A 20,116-nucleotide genomic window follows, 5' to 3' on the forward strand; every position below is an offset into this window, starting at 1 on the left:
TCTGCCTTTCAGCTGTTGTCCTTCTGTTCTGATGTGCTTTCAGGCACGTGGAATGATATCAACTGTGGCAGAGTTGAGTCATTCATCTGTGAAAGGCTCAACGCTACAGTCAGGCCAACTGCTGTTCCCACTTCAGCACCACCGAAGGGTGGCTGTCCTGAAGACTGGCTCCTCTTGGATAACAAGGTGCAGTATGCAATGCCAATGCTTTCCCCTTCAGAAAGAGCAGAATGAAAACTACCCTTGCTTCAGCTTTTCAGCTGCAGCTGAGTTTTCAGCTGCCACAACTATGTTCTGATCATGTCTAGTTAACTGTGATCGCTGAAATAAGAGCTACAGCCTCTGTCGGGCTCACAGCAGTTGTGAAGGAGGAGACATGCAAGAGGAAAACTTCAGCTTGTATTTCTGCTGGTGTTTGTGGTGCCCTGGCTGGCTGAGCAGCTTCCCCTGTCTGCAGTTCCTTATGCACCCTCAGTGAGGCTGCAGATGACAGCAGGCTGGCTGGCTGTGTCCAGCTGCTAGAGGCTGGGGAAGCTTCACAGCAGGACCTGGGCAGGTGAGAGCCATGGGCCAAGGCTCATTGGAGGAAGTTCAACAAGGCCAAGGGCCAGGTCCTGCACCTGGCTCACAGCAACCCCATGGGGAGCTCCAGACCTGGGGATGTATGGCTGGAAAGCTGCAGCTGGGAGAGGGACCTGGGGGTGTTGGGTGGCAGTCACTGAGCATGAGGCAGCAGTGCCCAGGGGGCCAAGAAAGCCAAAGGCATCCTGGCCTGGGTCAGAAGCAGGGTGGGCAGCAGGGCCAGGGAGGGGATCATCCCCCTGTGCTCAGCACTGGGGAGGCCACCCCTGGAGGGCTGTGTTCAGCTCTGGGCCCTCCCTGCAGGAAGGACACTGAGGGGCTGGAGCCTGTGCAGAGCAGGGCAGGCAGGCTGGAGAAGGGCCTGGAGCCCCTGGGCTAGAGGAGGGGCTGAGGGAGCTGGGGGGGTTGAGGCTGGAGAAGAGGAGGCTGAGGGAGACCTCCTTGCTCTCTGCAGCTCCCTGCAGGGAGGTTGCAGTGAGGAGGGGACAGCCTCTGCTCCTTGGTGCCAAGGGCCAGGAGCAGAGGCAATGGTTGCAAGCTGCCCCAGGGGAGGTTCAGGCTGGCTGCTAGGAAATCTTTCTTGCCTGGAAGGGTTCTGAGGCCTTGGAATGTTGTGCCCAGGGCAGTGCTGGAGTCCCCATCCCTGGAGGTGTTGAAGCAGTGTGTGGAGCTGGTGCTTAGGGCCATGGTTTGGTGCTGAGCCTGCAGTGCTGGGTGGAGGGTTGGAGTAGATGAGCTTGGAGTTCTCTTCAGGCAGATGTGTTCTGTGATTCTGTGTGAGCCCAGGGCAGTGTGAGTCTGTACCAGGAGGTATCTCTGATGCTGCTCAGCTGTGAATACATGTAAATATCCTTGTATGTGTCTATTGCCTTTTAGACTTTGATATTCAGAATCATAGAATCAATAAGGTTGGAAAAGAACTCGGTGATCATCAAGTCCAACCTGTCACCAAACACCTCATGACTACTAAACTATGGCACCAAGTGCCTCACCCAATCCTTGCTTGAACATCTCCAGGGATGATGATTCCACCACCTCCCTGAGCAGCACATTGCAGTGGCTCTAGCTGGGAAGAACTTTCTCCTCACCTCCAGCCTGATCCTCCCCTGGCACAGCTAGAGACTGTGTCCTCTTGTTCTGGTGATGAGTGCCTGGGAGAAGAGACCAACCCCCACCTGGCTACAACCTCCCTTCAGGGAGTTGTAGACAGCAATGAGGTCTCCCCTGAGCCTCCTCTTCTGCAGGCTAAGCAACCCCAGCTCCCTCAGCCTCTCCTCACAGGGCTGTGCTCCAGACCCCTCCCCAGCTTTGTTGCCCTTCTCTGGACACCTTCCAGCAGCTCAACCTCCTTCCTAGACTGAGGAGCCCAGAACTGGACACAGGACTCAAGGTGTGGCATAAGCAGTGCTGAGCACAGGGCACAATGACCTCCCTGCTGCTGCTGGCCACACTGTTCCTGATGCAGGCCAGGATGTCCTTGGCCTTCTTGGCCCCCTGGACACACTGCTGGCTCGTATTCAGCTGCTGTCAACCACTACCCCCAGGTCCCTTTCTGCCTGGCTGCTCTCAGCCACACTGTCCCCAGCCTGTAGCCCTGCCTGGGGTTGCTGTGGCCTGTGCCAGTTTTAAGCTGTGCCTTTAAGAAAGAGACAGCTACAGAATTCTCTAGCTGAAATGTTTAGGTGTAAAAAAGGAAAACAAAGCTAATTCTAAACAAATTTCATTGGCAGATCAGTAGAACTGATCTGCAGTGTAGTGACTTTAAGAGCTTAGTCTGAGTTCAGTCTGTTCTGCTTTTCTCTTCTGCTCTGGGCTGGGGTGCATGCTGCTGACCTTGGACAGAAGCTTCTCTAACAACTGCTTTGAACTGTACACTGCTCTGGTTAGGCCACACCTTGAGTCCTGTGTCCAGTTCTAGGCCACTCAGTTTAGGAAGGAGGTTGACTTGCTGGAAGGTGTCCAGAGAAGGGCAACAAAGCTGGTGAGGGGCTTGGAGCACAGCCCTGTGAGGAGAGGCTGAGGGAGCTGGGGTTGCTTAGCCTGGAGAAGAGGCTCAGGGGAGACCTTCTTGCTCATTACAACTACCTGAAGGGAGGTTGTAGCCAGGTGGGGGTTGGTCTCTTCTCCTAGGCACCCAGCACCAGAACAAGAGGACACAGTCTCAAGCTGTGCCAGGGGAGGTTTAGGCCGGAGGTTAGGAAGAAGTTCTACACAGAGAGAGTGATTGCCCATTGGAATGTGCTGCCCAGGGAGGTGGTGGAGTCACCATCCCTGGAGGTGTTCAGGAGGAGGCTTGATAGGGTGCTTGGTGCCATGGGTTAGATGTTTAGGTGGTGTTGGATGATAGGTTGGACTTGATGATCTTGAAGGTCTCTTCCAACCTGGTCTGGTCTGGTCTATTCTATTCTATTCTATTCTATTCTAACCAACTTTTTCCCCTTAATATCCACTTCTCTCTTTAATCCTTTTTCACCCAGTTAACTACTAGGGGAAAAGGGAGGAAGTGGGGAAAGGGCTTTTGGGGGTACCTGGGGGGATTCTCCTCGGGAGGGTGTTTCTGTGTCACGTTCCTTCCTGCATATTTTTGCATGTACTGTAAGTCCTGTACATTGTGGATATATTCTTTGCATTTCATCCTGCCTGTAAAATATAGCTTTCCATTTGCTCCTCTGAGTGAGTTCAGCTCTGCTTTGTGTGGTGGGAGGATTAAACCTTCACACTACCACACGGCCAAAGTGCAGCCCCTGGCACTTGACTTGTTGAATGCCATACTGTTGGCCTCTGCCCATCTGTCCAGCCTGGCAAGGTCCCTCTGCAGAGCTCTGCTACCCTCTAACAGATCAACTCCTGCCCCCAACTTGCTGTCATCTGCAAACTTGCTGATGACTGACTCAATCCCCTGCTCCAGATCATCAATGAAGATGTTAAAGAGGCAGGGGCCCAGCACTGATCCCTGGGGCACACCACTGGTGCCTGGCTGCCAGCTGGCTGTGGCACCATTCAGCACCACTCTCTGGGCTCAGCCTCCAGCCAGTTCCTAACCCAGCTCAGAGAGCTGCTGTCCCAGCCAGGGGCTGACAGCTTGGCCAGCAGTTTGCTGTGGGGGATGGTGGCAAAGGCCACTTTTGATTTTAGTCACTTTGCTTCCAGAATTCTGAGCTCGTGTGGCAAATTTACTCCAGGGGCAGGGTTCCAGTTTGTTGGGGTGCCAATCCAAGGCACAGCAGCCCTCACCAGGAATTGAAACACTTCTTATTTTCTTTTTCCCCCCCAGTGTTTCAAGCTGTTTGGCCTTACTGACAACGACACCTTGACGTGGCATGCTGCCAGGAATGAGTGCATTAGTCTTGGAGGGAACCTGGCTACCATCTCCAGGGAGGAAACACAAGGTATGAAGCACTGAGATTTTGAGAGTGAGTAATTCCTGACAGCCAGGTGAAGGCAGATGGTGCAGCTTCTGCATGGTCTGGTGGTAGTTCTGACACAGGAGCATAAAGCTGTGCTGGATGTGAAGCTGCAGCTTTGGAAAGAGGCTTGCACAGGCCTCCCTGCCTGGTGGATGTGGGGCAGGCTGTGGATGGAGTCTACCTGGACTGCAGCAGGGCCTTTGACACTGTCCCCCACAGTAAACTGCTGGCCAAGCTGTCAGCCCCTGGCTTGGACAGCAGCTCTCTGAGTTGGGTTAGGAACTGGCTGGAGGCTGAGCCCAGAGAGTGGTGGTGAATGGTGCCACAGCCAGCTGGCAGCCAGGCACCAGTGGTGTGCCCCAGGGATCAGTGCTGGGCCCTGTGCTCTTTAACAACTTCATTGATGATCTGGATGAGGGCATTGAGTCAGTCATCAGCAAATGTGCAGATGACACCAAGCTGGGAGCAGATGTTGGTCAGTTAGAGGGCAGAAGGGCTCTGCAGAGGGACCTCGACCCACTGGACAGATGGGCAGAGGCCAACAGGATGGCATTCAACAAGTCCAAGTGCCAGGGGCTGCACTTTGGCCACAGCAACCCCAGGCAGAGCTACAGGCTGGGGTCAGAGTGGCTGAGAGCTGCCAAACAGAGAGGGACCTGGGGGTGCTGATTGACAGCTGCCTAAACATGAGCCAGCAGTGTGCCCAGGGGGCCAAGAAGGCCAAGGGCATCCTGGCCTGCAGCAGGAAGAGTGTGGCCAGCAGGAGCAGGGAGGTCATTGTGCCCTGTGCTCTGCATTGGTTAGGCCACACCTTGAGTCCTGTGTCCAGTTCTGGGCTCCTCAGTTTAAGAAGGACATTGAGAGACTTGAAGGTGTCCAGAGAAGGGCAACAAGGCTGGGGAGAGGCCTTGAGCACAGCCCTGTGAGGAGAGGCTGAGGGAGCTGGGGTTGCTTAGCCTGGAGAAGAGAAGGATCAGAGGTGACCTCATTGCCCTCTACAACTACCTGAAGGGAGGTTGTAGACAGGAAGGGTTTGGTCTCTTCTCCCAAGCAACCAGCAGCAGAACAAGGGGACACAGTCTCAAGCTGTGCCAGGGGAGGTTTAGACTCGAGGTGAGGAAAAAGTTCTTCACCGAGCGAGTCGTTCGTCATTGGAATGTGCTGCCCAGGGAGGTGGTGGAGTCCCCATCCCTGGAGGTGTTCAAGAGGGGATTGGATGTGGCACTTGGTGCCATGGTCTAGTCGTGAGGTCTGTCAAGACAGGTTGGACTTGATGATCCTTGGGGTCTCTTCCAACCTTAGTTATACTGTGAGACTGTGAGACTGTGACTCAGTGCCTTGACTGACTGTTGGAATAGCTTTGGGATCAAAGCAGGCTGTACAGAGGGGTTCAAATACAAAAGGTTTTCCATTAGGGGTTGGCCATACAGTGAAATATCCAGAGTTCAATATTCTCTTTAAGGGTGCATGTAAAAAGAACACCCACAGGGAGTCATATGCACATCAAATCACCATGCACATACCTGCCTGGGTGTCAGTGGAGGACACATCCTCATGCAGCAGCAGGTCTGATGCCGGAGTCCCCTTCCCCTTCTTGCCCTTGCTCTGCTGGGCTCAGGCTGTGGGCCTTGCTCAGCATGTGACAGGTGGTTTTAGTGAGCCCTCCTCTTTGCTCAGGAAATGTGTCATCCCAGGTGGTGAGAGCTGCACATGGACCATCTCCCAGCTCACTCCATGGAATCACAGAATCACAGAATGGTCTGGACTGGAAGGGACCTCCAAAGCTCATCCAGTCCAACCCCTCTGCACTCAGCAGGGACATCCTCCACTAGATCAGGCTGCCCAGAGCCCTCTCCAGCCTCACCTTGAATATCTCCAGGCATGGAGCCCCAGTGCCAGCTGGCTGTGGCACCATTCACCACCACCCTCTGGGCTCAGCCTCCAGCCAGTTCCTAACCCAGCTCAGAGAGCTGCTGTCCAAGCCATGGGCTGACAGCTTGGCCAAGAGTTTGCTGTGGGGGACTGTGGCAAAGGCTCAACCACCTCCCAGGGCAACCTGTGCCAGTGTTCCAGCAGCCTCCTGGTGCAGAACTTGTTCCTCACATCCAATCTCAATCTGCTCTGCTCTAGTCTGAAGCCATTGCCCCTGGTCCTGTCCCTGCAGGCCTTTGCAGTCTCTCTGCAGTCTTCCTGTAGCCCCTTCAGGTGCTGGCAGGCTGCTGTTAGGGTTTCCCTGGACCATCAGTGCTTGTGGTTCCTATAGCAGAGAAAGGACAACTTTATTGTAAAGAGTGGTGGTCTAGGCAGGAGCTAAAGCAAACAGCATCTGGCCTTCCAGAAAGCTGAGCTCTCAGTGCATGCACTCTTGGCTATTGAGTAGTCTTGTGTTATGCCTGTTTGGAAATGAAGCTGTTACATTTGGGTAGCAGAGAAGCTGGACAGGAGCCAGCAATGGGCACAGGCAGCCCACAAGGCCAAGGGCAGCCTGGGCTGCATCCAAAGCAGATTGACCAGAGATGGAGAGAGGGGATCCTGCCCCTCTGCTTTGCTCTGCAGAGACCTCACCTGCAGAGCTGTGTCCACCTGTGGGGCCAACTACACAAGAGAGACCTGGACCAGATGGAGAGGGTCCAGAGAATGCCATAAAGAAGATCAGAGGGCTGGAGAACCTTTGCTGTGGGGACAGGCTGGAAGAACTGGGGCTGTTCAGACTGGAGAAGAGAAGGTGCTGGGGAGACTATAGGGCTGCATTTCAGTATCTCAAGAGGACCTCCAGGCAGGCTGGGGAGGGACTGTTCAGAAGGGGCTGTGGGGATAGGGTGAGAGGCAATGGTTTGAAACTGGAGCAGGGCAGAGTTAGGTTGGACACCAGGATGAAGTTCTGCACAGTGAGGCTGGGGAGACACTGGAAGAGGCTGCCCTGGGATGGGGTTGAGGCTCTGCAGACATTGAAGCTCAGCCTGGCTGTGTCCCTGGGCAGCCTGCTCTAGCTGGAGCTGTCCCTGCTGCCTGCAGGGGGGTTGGGCAAGATGCCCTTGGAGGCTCCCTTCCAGTCTGTGAACGAGATAGCAGAGCAGATGAGAGAATGCACACCGTGCAGGCATTGCCCAGGAGTCAGGCTCCGGTGTCCTCATGCTGAGGTCAGGAATACCACCCAAACACCCTCCCTTCTTCCCCAGGGGAGGAGCAACAGGCTTTAGTATAGTATTTAATTGTTATTATTTCAGTACATGATTTTATTCCTAATATTTCATTCCTCCCTCCGTGCTGCCTTTGCCTTTGCCTTGCCTCCAGCCTCGCTGATGGCGCTGCTGCGCCGGGCCGCCACGGACGCCTGGATCGGGCTGAACGACATCAACTGGGAGCACAGCTTCCTGTGGACGGACGGCAGCCCTGTCCACTACACCAACTGGGCCAAAGGCTCCCGCACCTACTACAGCCACGTAAGCACCACCAGGGGGCGGCTGACACCCAGGCTGCCTTTGCTAGGAAGCGTGGAGTAACCTCGCTCCTCGCATGCAGAGCAGGCAGCTTGGACATCAGCCCTCGCACAGCCTCTCTAGCTGCTTCCCTGGGCATCCAGGCACAGGGTTTGGAGCATCATGTGAAAATCAAGCACATATGGCCAGCAGGGCTGGGGAGGTTCTGCTCCCCCTCTGCTCTGCCCTGCTGAGACCACAGCTGCAATCCTGTGTCCAGTTCTGGGCTCCCCAGCTCAAGAGAGACAGAGACCTGCTGGAGAGAGTCCAGGGGAGAGCTGTGGGGATGCTGAAGGGACTGGAACAGCTCTGCTGTGAAGAGAGACTGAGAGCCCTGGGGCTGTTTAGTCTGGAGAAGAGAAGGCTGAGAGGGATCTGAACAATGTCTATCCATAGCTGAGGGCTGGGGGTCAGGATGAAGGGGCCAGGCTCTGTTTGGTGGTGCCCAGTGACAGGACAAGGACCAAGAGGTACAAGCTGGGACCCAGGAGGTTCCACCTCAAGATGAGGTGAGGGTGCTGGAGGCCTGGAGCAGGCTGCCCAGAGAGGTTGTGGAGTCTCCTTCTCTGGAGACTTTCCAAACCACCTTAATATGTTCCTGTGTGAGCTGCCCTGGGGGATCCTTCCAAGACAGGGGGTTGGACTGGATGATCACTCAATGATCTTTGAGGTCTCTTCCAACCTTGGTGATACTGTGAGACTGTGATCTCTGGAGGTTCCTTCCAACCCCTAATTCTCTCTTGAACTGGGGAGCCCCACAGTACTGCAGATGCAGTCTCACCAAGGCAGCCTGAGGTTATGTGGATATGAGATGGGGAGAGCTGCTGGCTCCTGCTTCTTATGCTGAGGGAGGAAAAGGAGGAAGCTAAAGAGCCCAAATTGCAGTGGGGAGATGTCTCCAGCACGAGGTTGTGCCTGATCACGGCTTCTGCATTACTGCACTGTGGTGACAACATTGGTTCCTAGTGCTGAAGTGGGGCAAGGAGGAGATTTCAGCTCTCCAGGCAAGCTTCAGAGCTGAAGGAGAGTTTCCCAATAACCTCCAGGAAAGCAGCAACAGCTGAAATGTCCTGTGGGGTAAAGCCAGCACAGGCTGACACACATACATCCAGGGGGATGCCCAGGGATTCCACACATCCCACACTTCTTCCTGCCTCTCTCCTGCACTTTGCCTCTCCTTCCATCATCCAGGTGCTGGGACTGAGCTGTCAATGCTTATTGCCATGTTGCTGCTCCTAGCCATTGCCTGTGTGAGTTCCCTTGGATGTGGCCTGGAAGGTGTCCAGAGAAGGGCCATGGGGATGAGCAGAGGGCTGGAGCTGCTCTGCTATGAGGACAGACTGAGGGAGTTGGGGTTGTGCAGGCTGGAGAGAAGGCTCCCAGGAGACCTTCTGGTGGCCTTCCAGGATCTGGAGGGGGCTCCAAGAAAGCTGGGGAGGGACTTTTGGGGGTGTCAGGGAGTGATAGGACTGGGGGGGATGGAGCAAAAGTAGAAGTGGGGAGATTGAGATTGGCTGTGAGGAAGAAGTTGTTCCCCAGGAGGGTGGTGAGAGCCTGGCACAGGCTGCCCAGGGAGGTGGTGGAAGCCTCCTGCCTGGAGGTGTTTGCAGCCAGGCTGGAGGTGGCTGTGAGCAACCTGCTGTGGTGTGAGGTGTCCCTGGCCATGGCAGGGGTTTGGGACTGGCTGAGCCTTGAGGTCCCTTCCCAGCCCTGACAATTCTGCTATTCTGTGACCTTCATGATTCACCTGTGTGTGGCAGGAAGGTTCCCTTGACTCTCCACAGCGTTTCCTTGTTCATCTCCTCTCCTCTGCAGGGTGACTGTGTCTCTCTGATAAAGAACCCCATTGAACAGGCAGGGAAATGGAAAGATGAAGAGTGCAAAACAAGCAGGAGCTACATATGCCAGAAAAAATCTGGTGAGTTTTCTTGCACTGCTTCCTGGTGCAGCTGATTTGTTGTGGCAGTGTCAAAGTGGAGTAGAAGGTGACTTTGCCAACCTCAATCCTGTCTGTAACTGGAAGTAAACTGTCAGATTGAAGGAGGTTCTCCTCCCCCTCTACTCTGCCCTAGTCAGGCCCCACCTGGAATATTGCATCCAGGTCTGGGCTCCCCAGCTCAGGAGGGACAGGGATCTGCTGGAGAGAGTCCAAGGGAGGGCTGCAAGGATGCTGCAGGAACTGCAGCACTGCCTGGGGAGGAGAGGCTGAGAGCCCTGGGGCTGTTCAGTCTGGAGAGGAGAAGGCTGAGAGGGATCTGATCAATGTCTATCAATAGCTGAGGGCTGGGGGTCAGGAAGGAAGGGACAGGGACAGCCTCTGCTCACTGTGCCCTGGGATAGGACAAGGAGCAATGGATACAAACTGCAGCACAGGAGGTTCCAGCTCAGCATGAGGAGGAACTTCTTGACTGTGAGGGTCCCAGAGGCCTGGAGCAGGCTGCCCAGAGAGGTTGTGGAGTCTCCTGCTCTGGAGCATTTCCATCCCTGTCTGGATGTGTTCCTGTGTGACCTGTTCTGGATTCTCTGCTCCTGCTCTGGCAGGGGGGTGGACTGGAAGCTCTTGAGAGGTGCCTTCCAACCCCTGGCATCCTGTAGCCTGTCAGTACCAGGTGGCCCATGCACCATTTCAACCAAAGGAGCACAGTGTACTTTTCAAAGAACAACTCTTCACCTTTGCTGCAGTGAGGCCTAGGCCAGTAAGTACATAAATAAAGCTCTGAACCATCATGTGTTCCACTGCTCTTGGCAAGCAGGTGGAGGAGAGAGAGAACAGCTCTTTGTCTTTACACAGGCAAATTCCTCCACACTGAAATTCTGCTGCTAAGAGAGCCACACCGTCTGTGTTTTGAAACAGGCTCTTCCAGGGGATGCCCAGTGCCAGCACAAGGGGCAGTGGTGGAAGCTGAGGAACTTCCATGGGAACAGGAGGAAGAATTTGTTCCCTGTGAGGGTTCTAGAGCCCTGGAGCAGGCTGCCCAGGGGGGTTGTGGAGTCTCCCTCTCTGGAGATATTCAACACCTGCCTGGATGTGTTCCTGTGTGAGCTGCCCTGGGTGCTCCTGCTCTGGCAGGGGGTTGGGCTGGATGAGCTTTTGAGGTCCCTTCCAAGCCCCTAACATCCTGTGGCTCTGTGATGCTGTGAAGCACAGCTCTGCCTGACTTCCTTGACAGCCTTACCCAGGCCCCTGCAGCAGCAGCAGCTGCATCCCTCTGCCTGCTCACAGGCTGCTTGCTGCACCTTCTGCCTTGTCAGAACTACAGCAAATGCTAACACAGCAGAGGAAAAGTGGAGGAATTGCTCCCTTTAATGCCCCACATCATCTCAGTATGCTTTGGGAAGTCCTAGAGCTTACAAGGCCTGTCCCTGCAGGTGATAGAGTTATTAGTGCTCAAAGGCCCTTCTGAGAAGGGTGAGAAAATGAAGCACAGAGCATGGCAGGAGAGCTTTCATCACTGCAGTCACGGCTGGGACACATCCTGATCTGCTCTTCCAGCCTTCCTTAACTGCTTGACTGCTCCAGCAGACCAGCCCTCCCCTCTCTCTGTCTAGCCCACCCCAAGTGTTTGACCTCCCTTTCTTGCTGGTTCCAGACCCCGGGCTGCCCAGCTCCCCAGCCCCGGCGCCGCTGTTCGGCTTCAACAGTTACGGCAACGAGCGCTACGCGGTCGTCAGCTACAAAATGTCCTGGCAAGAGGCAGAGAGGAACTGCAGGCAGCAATTTGCAGAGCTTGCCAGCGTGCTGGATCCTTATGCTGGAGCTTACCTCTGGCTGCAACTCCTAAAGCATGGGGAACCTGCCTGGATTGGTCTCAGCAGCAACACGGTGAGTCCAGCAAATGCTTGTGGCAACCTACTGCTCCTCCAGCGCAGCACAGGCCGGCCAGAGACAGCTCAGAGGTTGACAGAATCCACTGCCATGGCTGCTGCCTGCTCCCACCTCAGTCTAAGTAAATACAATGAGATCATTTACTATGGAAGCAAGGGATGGAATTTAGGGGATGGAATTTCAGGAAGTTAGGGATGGAATTTAGGGAAGCACAGCCAGCATGGCCAGGGAGGGGATTCTGCCCCTCTGCTCCGCTCTGCTGAGACCACAGCTGCAGCTCTGGGGCCAGTTCTGGAGCCTCTGTGCCAGGAAGGATCTGGAGGGGCTGGAAGGTGTCCAGAGAAGGGCCAGGAGGAGGAGCAGAGGGCTGGAGCTGCTCTGCTCTGGAGACAGCCTGAGAGAGCTGGGGTTGTGCAGGCTGGAGAGGAGAAGGCTCCCAGGAGACCTTCTTGTGGCCTTCCAGGATCTGCAGGGGGCTCCAAGAAAGCTGGGGAGGGACTTTTGAGGGTGTCAGGGAGTGATAGGACTGGGGGGGATGGAGCAAACTAGAAGTGGGGAGATTGAGATTGGCTGTGAGGAAGAAGTTGTTCCCCATGAGGGTGGTGAGAGCCTGGCACAGGCTGCCCAGGGAGGTGGTGGAAGCCTCCTGCCTGGAGGTGTTTGCAGCCAGGCTGGATGTGGCTGTGAGCAACCTGCTGTAGTGTGAGGTGTCCCTGGCCATGGCAGGGGGGGTTGGGACTGGCTGAGCCTTGAGGTCCCTTCCAGCCCTGCCAGCTCTGTGATTCCATGATAATTAATGCTGTGTCAGAAGCTGTGATCCTGATTTTCCCATGTTTTGACATCCCCCCAAGTGCCAGCTGGGTGTTCTTCCCATCTGATGCTTGGCAATAAGCTTTGTGGCATTTTTCTTTCAGTCTCCTGGTCATTATGCATGGTCAGACAGGAGGAGGAGCAGGTACTACAACTGGGCCAGTGGGGAGCCAAACAAGAACACAGCCTGTGTCTACTTAGATCTGGATGGGTTTTGGAAGACAGCCTCTTGCAATGAGAGCTTTTTCTCTCTCTGTAAGCAATCTGATGGTAAGTTGCCCATGGCAGAAGTTGGGTTTGGGAGACTGGAGTTTAACCTGGTGGCTGTGTATGAAGTTAGCCACAGATGCCAGGATTGTGATTTGTCTTGTATGTCCTGGGAACCTGGGAGCTCCCAGGTGACAGCAATGTTCCTTCCCTTGTGGCCAAGAAGGCCAATGGGATCCTGGGGTGAATTCAGAGTGTGTTCAGCAGATCCAGGGAGGTTCTCCTCCCCCTCTACATTGTCTTAGTGAGGCCACACCTGGAATATTGCATCCAGCTCTGGGCTGCCCAGTTCAGGAGGGACAGGGATCTGCTGGAGAGAGCCCAAGGGAGGGCTACAAGGATGCTGCAGGGACTGCAGCACTGCCTGGGGAGGAGAGGCTGAGAGCCCTGGGGCTGTTCAGTCTGGGGAGGAGAAGGCTGAGAGGGATCTGATCAATGTCTATCAATAGCTGAGGGCTGGGGGTCAGGAAGGAAGGGACAGGGACAGCCTCTGCTCACTGTGCCCTGGGATAGGACAAGGGGCAATGGATATAATCTGCAGCACAGGAGGTTCCAGCTCAGCATGAGGAGGAACTTCTTGACTGTGAGGGTCCCAGAGCCCTGGAGCAGGCTGCCCAGAGAGGTTGTGGAGTCTCCTTCTCTGGAGCCTTTGCAGCCCTGTCTGGATGTGTTCTGTGTGCCCTGTGCTGGATTCTATGGTCCTGCTCTGGCAGGGGGTTGGACTGGAAGCTCTTGAGAGGTCCCTTCCAACCCCTGACATCCTGAGATCCTGTGATCCAGGTTCAGTAGATGTTGTGTTTCAGAAGCCACTCAGCACACACACATCACAGAGACAGCAGCAATAGCTCCTGCCATGTGCAGCAACCCTTTTCTGCACCTTTTCTTTTGGTCAAGAGGTGCAGAATGGATCCAATTTGGGCTAACTATTGATATACTAATGATCTATTATTATTTGTAGAAGTATCTTTTGTGATATTGGGGGATAAACTTTGTCAGTGTAGCAGCCAAAGTGATTAACTTAGATTAGTCACAAGTATAAGATCCTGGGAGGCTTCTGCTGCCATGCTTTAAAGCTCGTGTCTGGTGCTCAAGGCCAGGCTGGATGTGGCTGTGAGCAGCTTGCTCCAGTGTGAGGTGTCTCTGCCCATGGCAGGGGGGTTGGAACTGGCTGAGCCATGAGGTCCCTTCCAACCCTATGATTCTGTGCTTCCCTTGGGTTCTTAAAGCTTGTGTCTTCTGAACAGAGTTAATCCCTACTGAGCTACCTCAGCTGCCTGGCAAGTGTCCTGAACCGAAGCGCGGCAGAGCTTGGGTTCCCTTCCGTGGTCACTGCTACTACGTGCACACCACCTCTGAGGAAAGCTGGCCTGATGCTTCCATGACCTGCATCCAGATGGGTAAGGGCCTTCTTGTACCAGGCTGCTGCACAGGCTGGTTGTGGGTTTGGGTTTTTAATCCAGAACTGAGACTATGGCCAGCAGGAGGAGGGCAGTGATGGTCACCCTGTACGGGGCCCTGCTGAGGCCACAGCTTGAGTCCTGGGCTCAGGTCTGGTGCCACAGGGTAAGAAAGACATTGAGGGGCTGGAGGGTGTCCAGAGAAGGGCACTGAGGCTGCTGAGGGCTTTGGAGACCAGAGCTGGTGAGGAGCAGCTGAGGGAGCTGGGGTTGTGTAGTGTGCAGAAGAGAAGGCTGAGGGAGAGCTCATTGCTCTCCACAGCTCCCTGAGAGGAGGCTGGGGTGAGGCTGGGGTTGGTCTCTTCTGCCAAGCAAGCAGAGCTAGGAGGAGAGGAAATGTGCTGAAGCTGTGCCAGGGGAGGGGTAGGTTGGAGAGGAGGAAAGATTTCTTTGCTGGAAGAGTGGTGAGGGGTTGGGCCAGGCTGCCCAGGGAGGTGGTGGAGTCCCCAGGCCAGGAGGTGTTGTAGAAGCTGCAGAGGTGGTGCTGCAGGGTAGAGTTTGGTGGTCATGGCAGCTGGGTTGTGGTTGGACTTGATGATCTTAAAGGTCTTTTCCAGCCTTAATGACTCTGTGTGTGTATGTGTAGCAGTTCTAAGCTCCAGCTAACTCCAGTTCAAGCTCTTCTACCCTGTGAAAAACCTGAGCACAAAACATCCTGAATGTTCACTGAGGGAATTCATTTTCAATGGCCAATCTTGCTGGAATGGTGTGTAATATTGACTTGATTTTCTTTAGGTGCCTCTCTGGTCTCCATAGAAGACTCTGCTGAGATGAACTTTCTCCTCATTTATTTGTCTACACTTTCAAATGACTTCAGGAAATTTTGGATAGGACTCTTCCAAAACTTTGATGGTAATCATCTCACAGTGCACACCCAGATGCACACACTGAGGCCAGTTAATCAAACACCAAACAGCATTAACATGGCACATATTGACACCAAGTACTAAAGACACAATCAGAGGTGAACCAGCTGCTAAATGTTTAACAGGCTGCAGAGCTGGGCCCAGGACAGCCTCAGGAGGTTCAACAAGACCAAGGGCAAGGTCCTGCAGCTGACTCAGGGCAATCCCAGGCACCAATCCAGGCTGGGCAGGGACTGGCTGGAGAGCAGCCCTGAAGAAAAGGCCTTGGGGGTGCTGGGGGAGGAGAAGCTCAACAGGAGCCAGCAGTAAGACCTTGCAGCCCAGAGAGCCAAGCAGAGGCTGGGCTGCAGCAAGAGAAGTGTGGCCAGCAGGGCCAGGGAGGGGATTCTGCCCCTCTGCTCCACTCTGCTGGAGATATTCAACACCTGCCTGGAGGTGTTCCTGTGTGACCTGCTCCAGGTACTCCTGCTCTGGCTCTGGATGAGCCTTCAAGGTGCCTTCCAGCTCCTACCATTCTGTGATTCCATGTTTCTGAGTTATTATTAAAGAGAGCTGATTCTGCCTGCAAAGAGAATTGATTCAGCTCTCATCTTCACTGATCTTGGATTCACAGGTGAAGAAAAGCTGAGCAGTCCCTGGAGTCCAGCATGTGGCTAGCACAGATGCTCTGCTTTTTAACAAAGCTCCCAGGCAGGGGTGGGTCCTGGGCACAGGCTTCAGCTAAAAGCCCTTGGGTAGCCTGGGCATGTCTTCTGTTCATCTCTGACACCATGGCCCTGATGGTATCCAAGTTCTGAGCCAGGGGCTGCCCAGCTCCAAAGGCCAGGGAAGATCTTTCAGCCCTGCCCAAGGAGTAAAGAAAAATGCTCCACACTGGTTGGAAGCTGGGATGGAAATTCTGTTCACAAAGACACACAGAAGGCATTCAGGTAGTAGGAACACACCTGAGCCTGCCAGGCCAGAGCCTGCCAGAAGCCTCTACCCCCCTCAGCCTCACAGCCCAGGAGCAGCCAAACTGCTGCCCCCAGCCCCAGGCTTCCCCAGGCCCTGGGCTGGGGCTGGAAATTCACTGCCAGCCAAGGCCAGGAGAAAGCCTCTGCCCCACACACCATAAGATAACAGCACAGGGCCTGAGAGGGAGAGAAGAGAGAGAGCTTTGGCTGTGCACTGCCTGCAACAGAGAGAGAGGGAAACAGAGCAGAAGGACAGATTGCAATGTCCTGGGACAAGCTGCCTGTGCCCCTGGGGCTCTCCAGCCTCTGGAGGCCTTTTCCTTGTGGCTGTACCAATGAACTCTTGGTTTCCCTCAATGCACAACAGACAGCTTAGGAAGTTAATCTTTGAGTGCTTAGATTTGGCACACTCCCATCTCAACTCCTCTGGCTGCTCAAAGAGTGAGAAATGAGCCCTCTGTGCTGCTAATGTAATGACCTAACACATTCCATGACCAATGCCACTGTGCCTGGCTGCCCAGAAAGGCTTCCCCACTTCCCTCACCTAACAGGCACCACTTCTAATTTCAGGGGAGTGGCTGTGGACAGACAGGAGTGAGATAGAGTTTGTCAACTGGGAGAAAGGGCAGCCTACAACCATCTTTAATGAGCACTGTGTAGACATGGATGTCTCAAGTGGAACCTGGAGGAATTACTTCTGCTCTGTTGACCAGAATTTCATTTGCAAGATCCCCAAAAGTAAGTCCTGGATTTCCATGCCCTGGGTTGTTTGAGGAGCAGTGGTTAATACACATCAAGCCTAACTAATTATGCACTGGGTGCACTTTAGGCCTTGGTGAATAAATGGAGCTCAGGTAGTTCCACCAGGCCAAGTGCAAGGTCCTGCACCTGGGCTAGGGCAACCCCAAGGACAAATCCACTTGAGAGCAGTTTGGGAGAGAAGGCCTTGGGGGGTATCAGTTGGTCACAGAGTCCCCAGGAGGCAGCAGTGGTCCCTGGCAGCCCAGCAGGCAGCTGTGTGCTGAGCTGCAGCCAGAGCAGGGAGAGCAGCAGCACAGGGAGGGGATTCTGCCCCTCTGCTCTGCTCTGCTCAGACCACACCTGCAGCACTGCCTCCAGTCCTGGGGCCCCAGCACAAGAAGGACCTGGAGCTGCTGGAGAGGCTCCAGAGGAGGCCATGAGGATGATCAGAGTGCTGAGAACCTCCCCTGTGGGGTCAGGCTGAGAGAGTTGGGGCTGTGCAGCCTGGAGAAGAGAAGGCTCCAGGGAGACCTTGGAGCAGCCTTCCAGTACCTGAAGGGGGCTCCAGGGGAGCTGGGAAGGGAGCTTTAATCAGGGAGTGCAGTGACAGGATGAATGGTAAGAGCTTTAGAATGAAAGAGGGGAGATTTAGGCTAGATACTAGAAATTCTTGACAGGGAGGGTGGTGAGACACTGGCACAGGATGCCCAGGGAGGTGGTGGGTGTCCCCTCCCTGCAAGTGCTCAAAGCCAGGTTGGACAAAGCCTTGAGCACCCTGGGCTGGTGGGAGGTGTCCCTGCCCATGGCAGGGGGCTGGAACTCAGTGATCTGTATGGTCTCTTCCAACCCAAACCACTCAAGGACTCTGTGGTGCTTTTAAATTGGATTGGAACCCAGAGCAAAAGTCCTTTCTGCAGTCTGCATTTAATCTTTGCTCCCTTGCAAACTGTGCCTAACATAAACCTCTCTTCATTTGCCAGTTGTGGAAGAGGAGCCAAGCCACGACTCCCATGCCAATAAAGGTAAGCTGGGCTCTCAGAAACCCACTGAAAAGAAAGGTCAACGACTCTATGGACAGCTACTGCCCACACTGCCTCCAGAAAAAGGCTCATTAAGTGCTCAGTTAGCAGTCACAGATGATTTCATTTTATATCCAAGAGGAGAGCTCTTCCCTCAGCCTGGTTGCCTTATTGATACTGCTTTTCCTTCTTTTTGGTGGCTTTTGCTTCACTAGTGCTATACTGCAGTACAATACAATGCCCTGGAAGGGAACAGAGATGAGTCTGACTCCATCTTTGCTCTCTCTGTCCAACACATGCAGCAGTTTTACCTGCTCTCCTGGTGCTTCAGTACTTTGGCAGTCACCAATGGTGTGCCCCAGGGCTCAGCACTGGGACCTGCCCTCTTCAATGCTTTTGTCGATGATCTGGGTGAGGGCACTGAGGCTCCCTCAGTGAGTCTGCAGATGACAGCAGGCTGGGTGGCTGTGTCCAGCTTCTAGAGGCTGGGGAAGCTTCACAGCAGGACCTGGGCAGGTGAGAGCCATGGGCCAAGGCTCATTGGAAGTTCAACAAGGCCAGGGGCCAGGTCCTGCACCTGGCTCACAGCAACCCCCTGGGGAGCTCCAGACCTGGGGATGTGTGGCTGGAAAGCTGCAGCTGGGAGAGGGACCTGGGGGTGTTGGGTGGCAGTCACTGAGCATGAGGCAGCAGTGCCCAGGGGGCCAAGAAAGCCAAAGGCATCCTGGCCTGGGTCAGAAGCAGGGTGGGCAGCAGGGCCAGGGAGGGGATCATCCCCCTGTGCTCAGCACTGGGGAGGCCACCCCTGGAGGGCTGTGTTCAGCTCTGGGCCCTCCCTGCAGGAAGGACACTGAGGGGCTGGAGCCTGTGCAGAGCAGGGCAGGCAGGCTGGAGAAGGGCCTGGAGCCCCTGGGCTAGAGGAGGGGCTGAGGCAGCTGGGGGTGTTGAGGCTGGAGAAGAGGAGGCTGAGGGAGACCTCCTTGCTCTCTGCAGCTCCCTGCAGGGAGGTTGCAGTGAGGAGGGGACAGCCTCTGCTCCTTGGTGGCAAGGGCCAGGAGCAGAGGCAATGGTTGCAAGCTGCCCCAGGGGAGGTTCAGGCTGGCTGCTAGGAAATCTTTCTTGCCTGGAAGGGTTCTGAGGCCTTGGAATGTTGTGCCCAGGGCAGTGCTGGAGTCCCCATCCCTGGAGGTGTTGAAGCAGTGTGTGGAGCTGGTGCTTAGGGCCATGGTTTGGTGCTGAGCCTGCAGTGCTGGGTGGGGGTTGGACTGGCTGAGCCTGGAGGTCTCTTCCAGCCAGCTGTGCTCTGTGTTGCTGTCACTGTGAGCTCAGGCTCTCTAATGAGCTATTGGTTGCAGGCAGCAGCAGTCTCTGCCCCCCTGCAGCAGCCACTCTGTTTTCCCTTTCACAGCATCCCAACAGGACGCTGCTGCTTCGTCTGCGAACAGCCTGGGAGGGATGATTGTGATCCTGCTGTTCCTGCTGCTCACCGGCACGGGGCTGACCTTCTACTTCTTCTACAAGCGGAGGCGGGACCGACAAAGGCCCGGCGGCTTCGACAATGCCATCTACCGCGGCGGCTCTGACCTGGGCACGCAGGAATCCAACTGCCTGGTGACCAACATCGAGGAAAACGAGCGGGCCACAGTTTAACCTGCAGGGTGATGCCGAGCCTGGCTTCGGGAGGAGCTGGAGCAGTGGCATGCAAGAACTCTGCTGCCACGGCAGTTTTCTCCTCTGGACATTCCTGTTAGCTTTGCATAGGATGCTTCTTGCTCTCTGTAGCAGCAGGAGCAAGCAGTCTTGCAAGGCAGGGCCGGAGGTCTGTTCACAGGCTGTAGGACCTGGGAGGAGTGTTGAGCATTAGCTGTAGAGCTGGAGCTAGGCTGTGTAAGGGAACTCTCTGGGAGTTCCAGTCTCTGCAGGGTCCAGCATCACTGGGCCAGTTTAGGCACAAGGAGAGCTATGAGAATGCTGTAAGCTTAGCCTGCTCCATAAAGCATATCCAGATCTGTACATATCCTGAATCTTCTACCCTGATCTCCAGCACCGACTGTCAGAACTGCACAGCTTGGATGGGACCTCCAGGCTCCGCTGGCACAGGTCTCTCTGAGGCAGGACCAGCTCCCTGGCTCAGCCAGGCAGCCTGATTCACTGCTGTGGCTCCACATCTCCCTTTGGCTGCTGAGGAAGCCACAGAAACCCTTCCTGTTGCTTGTGATATCTGAATTAACACATTTTCCTCCTCTGATAAAAAGAGAAGTGTAAACTGTTTCTCTGCTGCTGTAATTCTGTAATGCAAGCATTGCAAGATGAGCTGCAGCAGGAGTGTGGGAGGGACGGGGAGCAGAAATGCTTTGTGGCTTCAGTGATGCAGCAGGAATCCCCTAGGGTTCTGCAAAAGGGAGGAATTAAACTCAATTCATACCTGAACAAATTACTCAGAATTATTATTGACATTTCCAACACTGGTGAGGATTTCAGAGTCACAGACTGGGCTGGGCTGGAAGGGAGCTCCAAAGCTCATCCAGCCCAACCCCTCTGCACTCAGCAGGGACATCCTCCACCAGATCAGGTTGCCTAGAGCCCTGTCCAGCCTCACCTGGAATATCTCCAGGCATGGAGCCTCAGCCACCTCCCTGGGCAACCTGTGCCAGTGTTCCACCACCCTCCTGGTGCAGAACTTGTTCCTCACATCCAATCTCAATCTGC

At 54.8% G+C, this 20,116-nt stretch overlaps 1 protein-coding gene across 1 annotated transcript in view; it reads left to right on the forward strand.

Moving 5' to 3' along the window:
* Positions 1–19,522, forward strand: part of LOC104302610 (macrophage mannose receptor 1) — a 62,691-nt gene extending 43,169 nt beyond the window's left edge. The window contains exons 20-30 of the mRNA XM_054171157.1: positions 44–186; positions 3,857–3,971; positions 7,284–7,432; positions 9,284–9,386; positions 11,059–11,291; positions 12,209–12,374; positions 13,616–13,768; positions 14,564–14,680; positions 16,218–16,385; positions 17,369–17,410; positions 18,816–19,522. Of these exons, the coding sequence (XP_054027132.1) occupies positions 44–186; positions 3,857–3,971; positions 7,284–7,432; positions 9,284–9,386; positions 11,059–11,291; positions 12,209–12,374; positions 13,616–13,768; positions 14,564–14,680; positions 16,218–16,385; positions 17,369–17,410; positions 18,816–19,057 (1,631 nt within the window). The 3' untranslated portion in view covers positions 19,058–19,522. The remainder of the gene's footprint in view (positions 1–43; positions 187–3,856; positions 3,972–7,283; positions 7,433–9,283; positions 9,387–11,058; positions 11,292–12,208; positions 12,375–13,615; positions 13,769–14,563; positions 14,681–16,217; positions 16,386–17,368; positions 17,411–18,815) is intronic.
* Positions 19,523–20,116: the final 594 nt, after the last annotated feature.

The sequence above is a fragment of the Dryobates pubescens genome, chromosome 21 (assembly GCF_014839835.1).
Source record: "Dryobates pubescens isolate bDryPub1 chromosome 21, bDryPub1.pri, whole genome shotgun sequence".
Classification (NCBI taxonomy): domain Eukaryota; kingdom Metazoa; phylum Chordata; class Aves; order Piciformes; family Picidae; genus Dryobates; species Dryobates pubescens.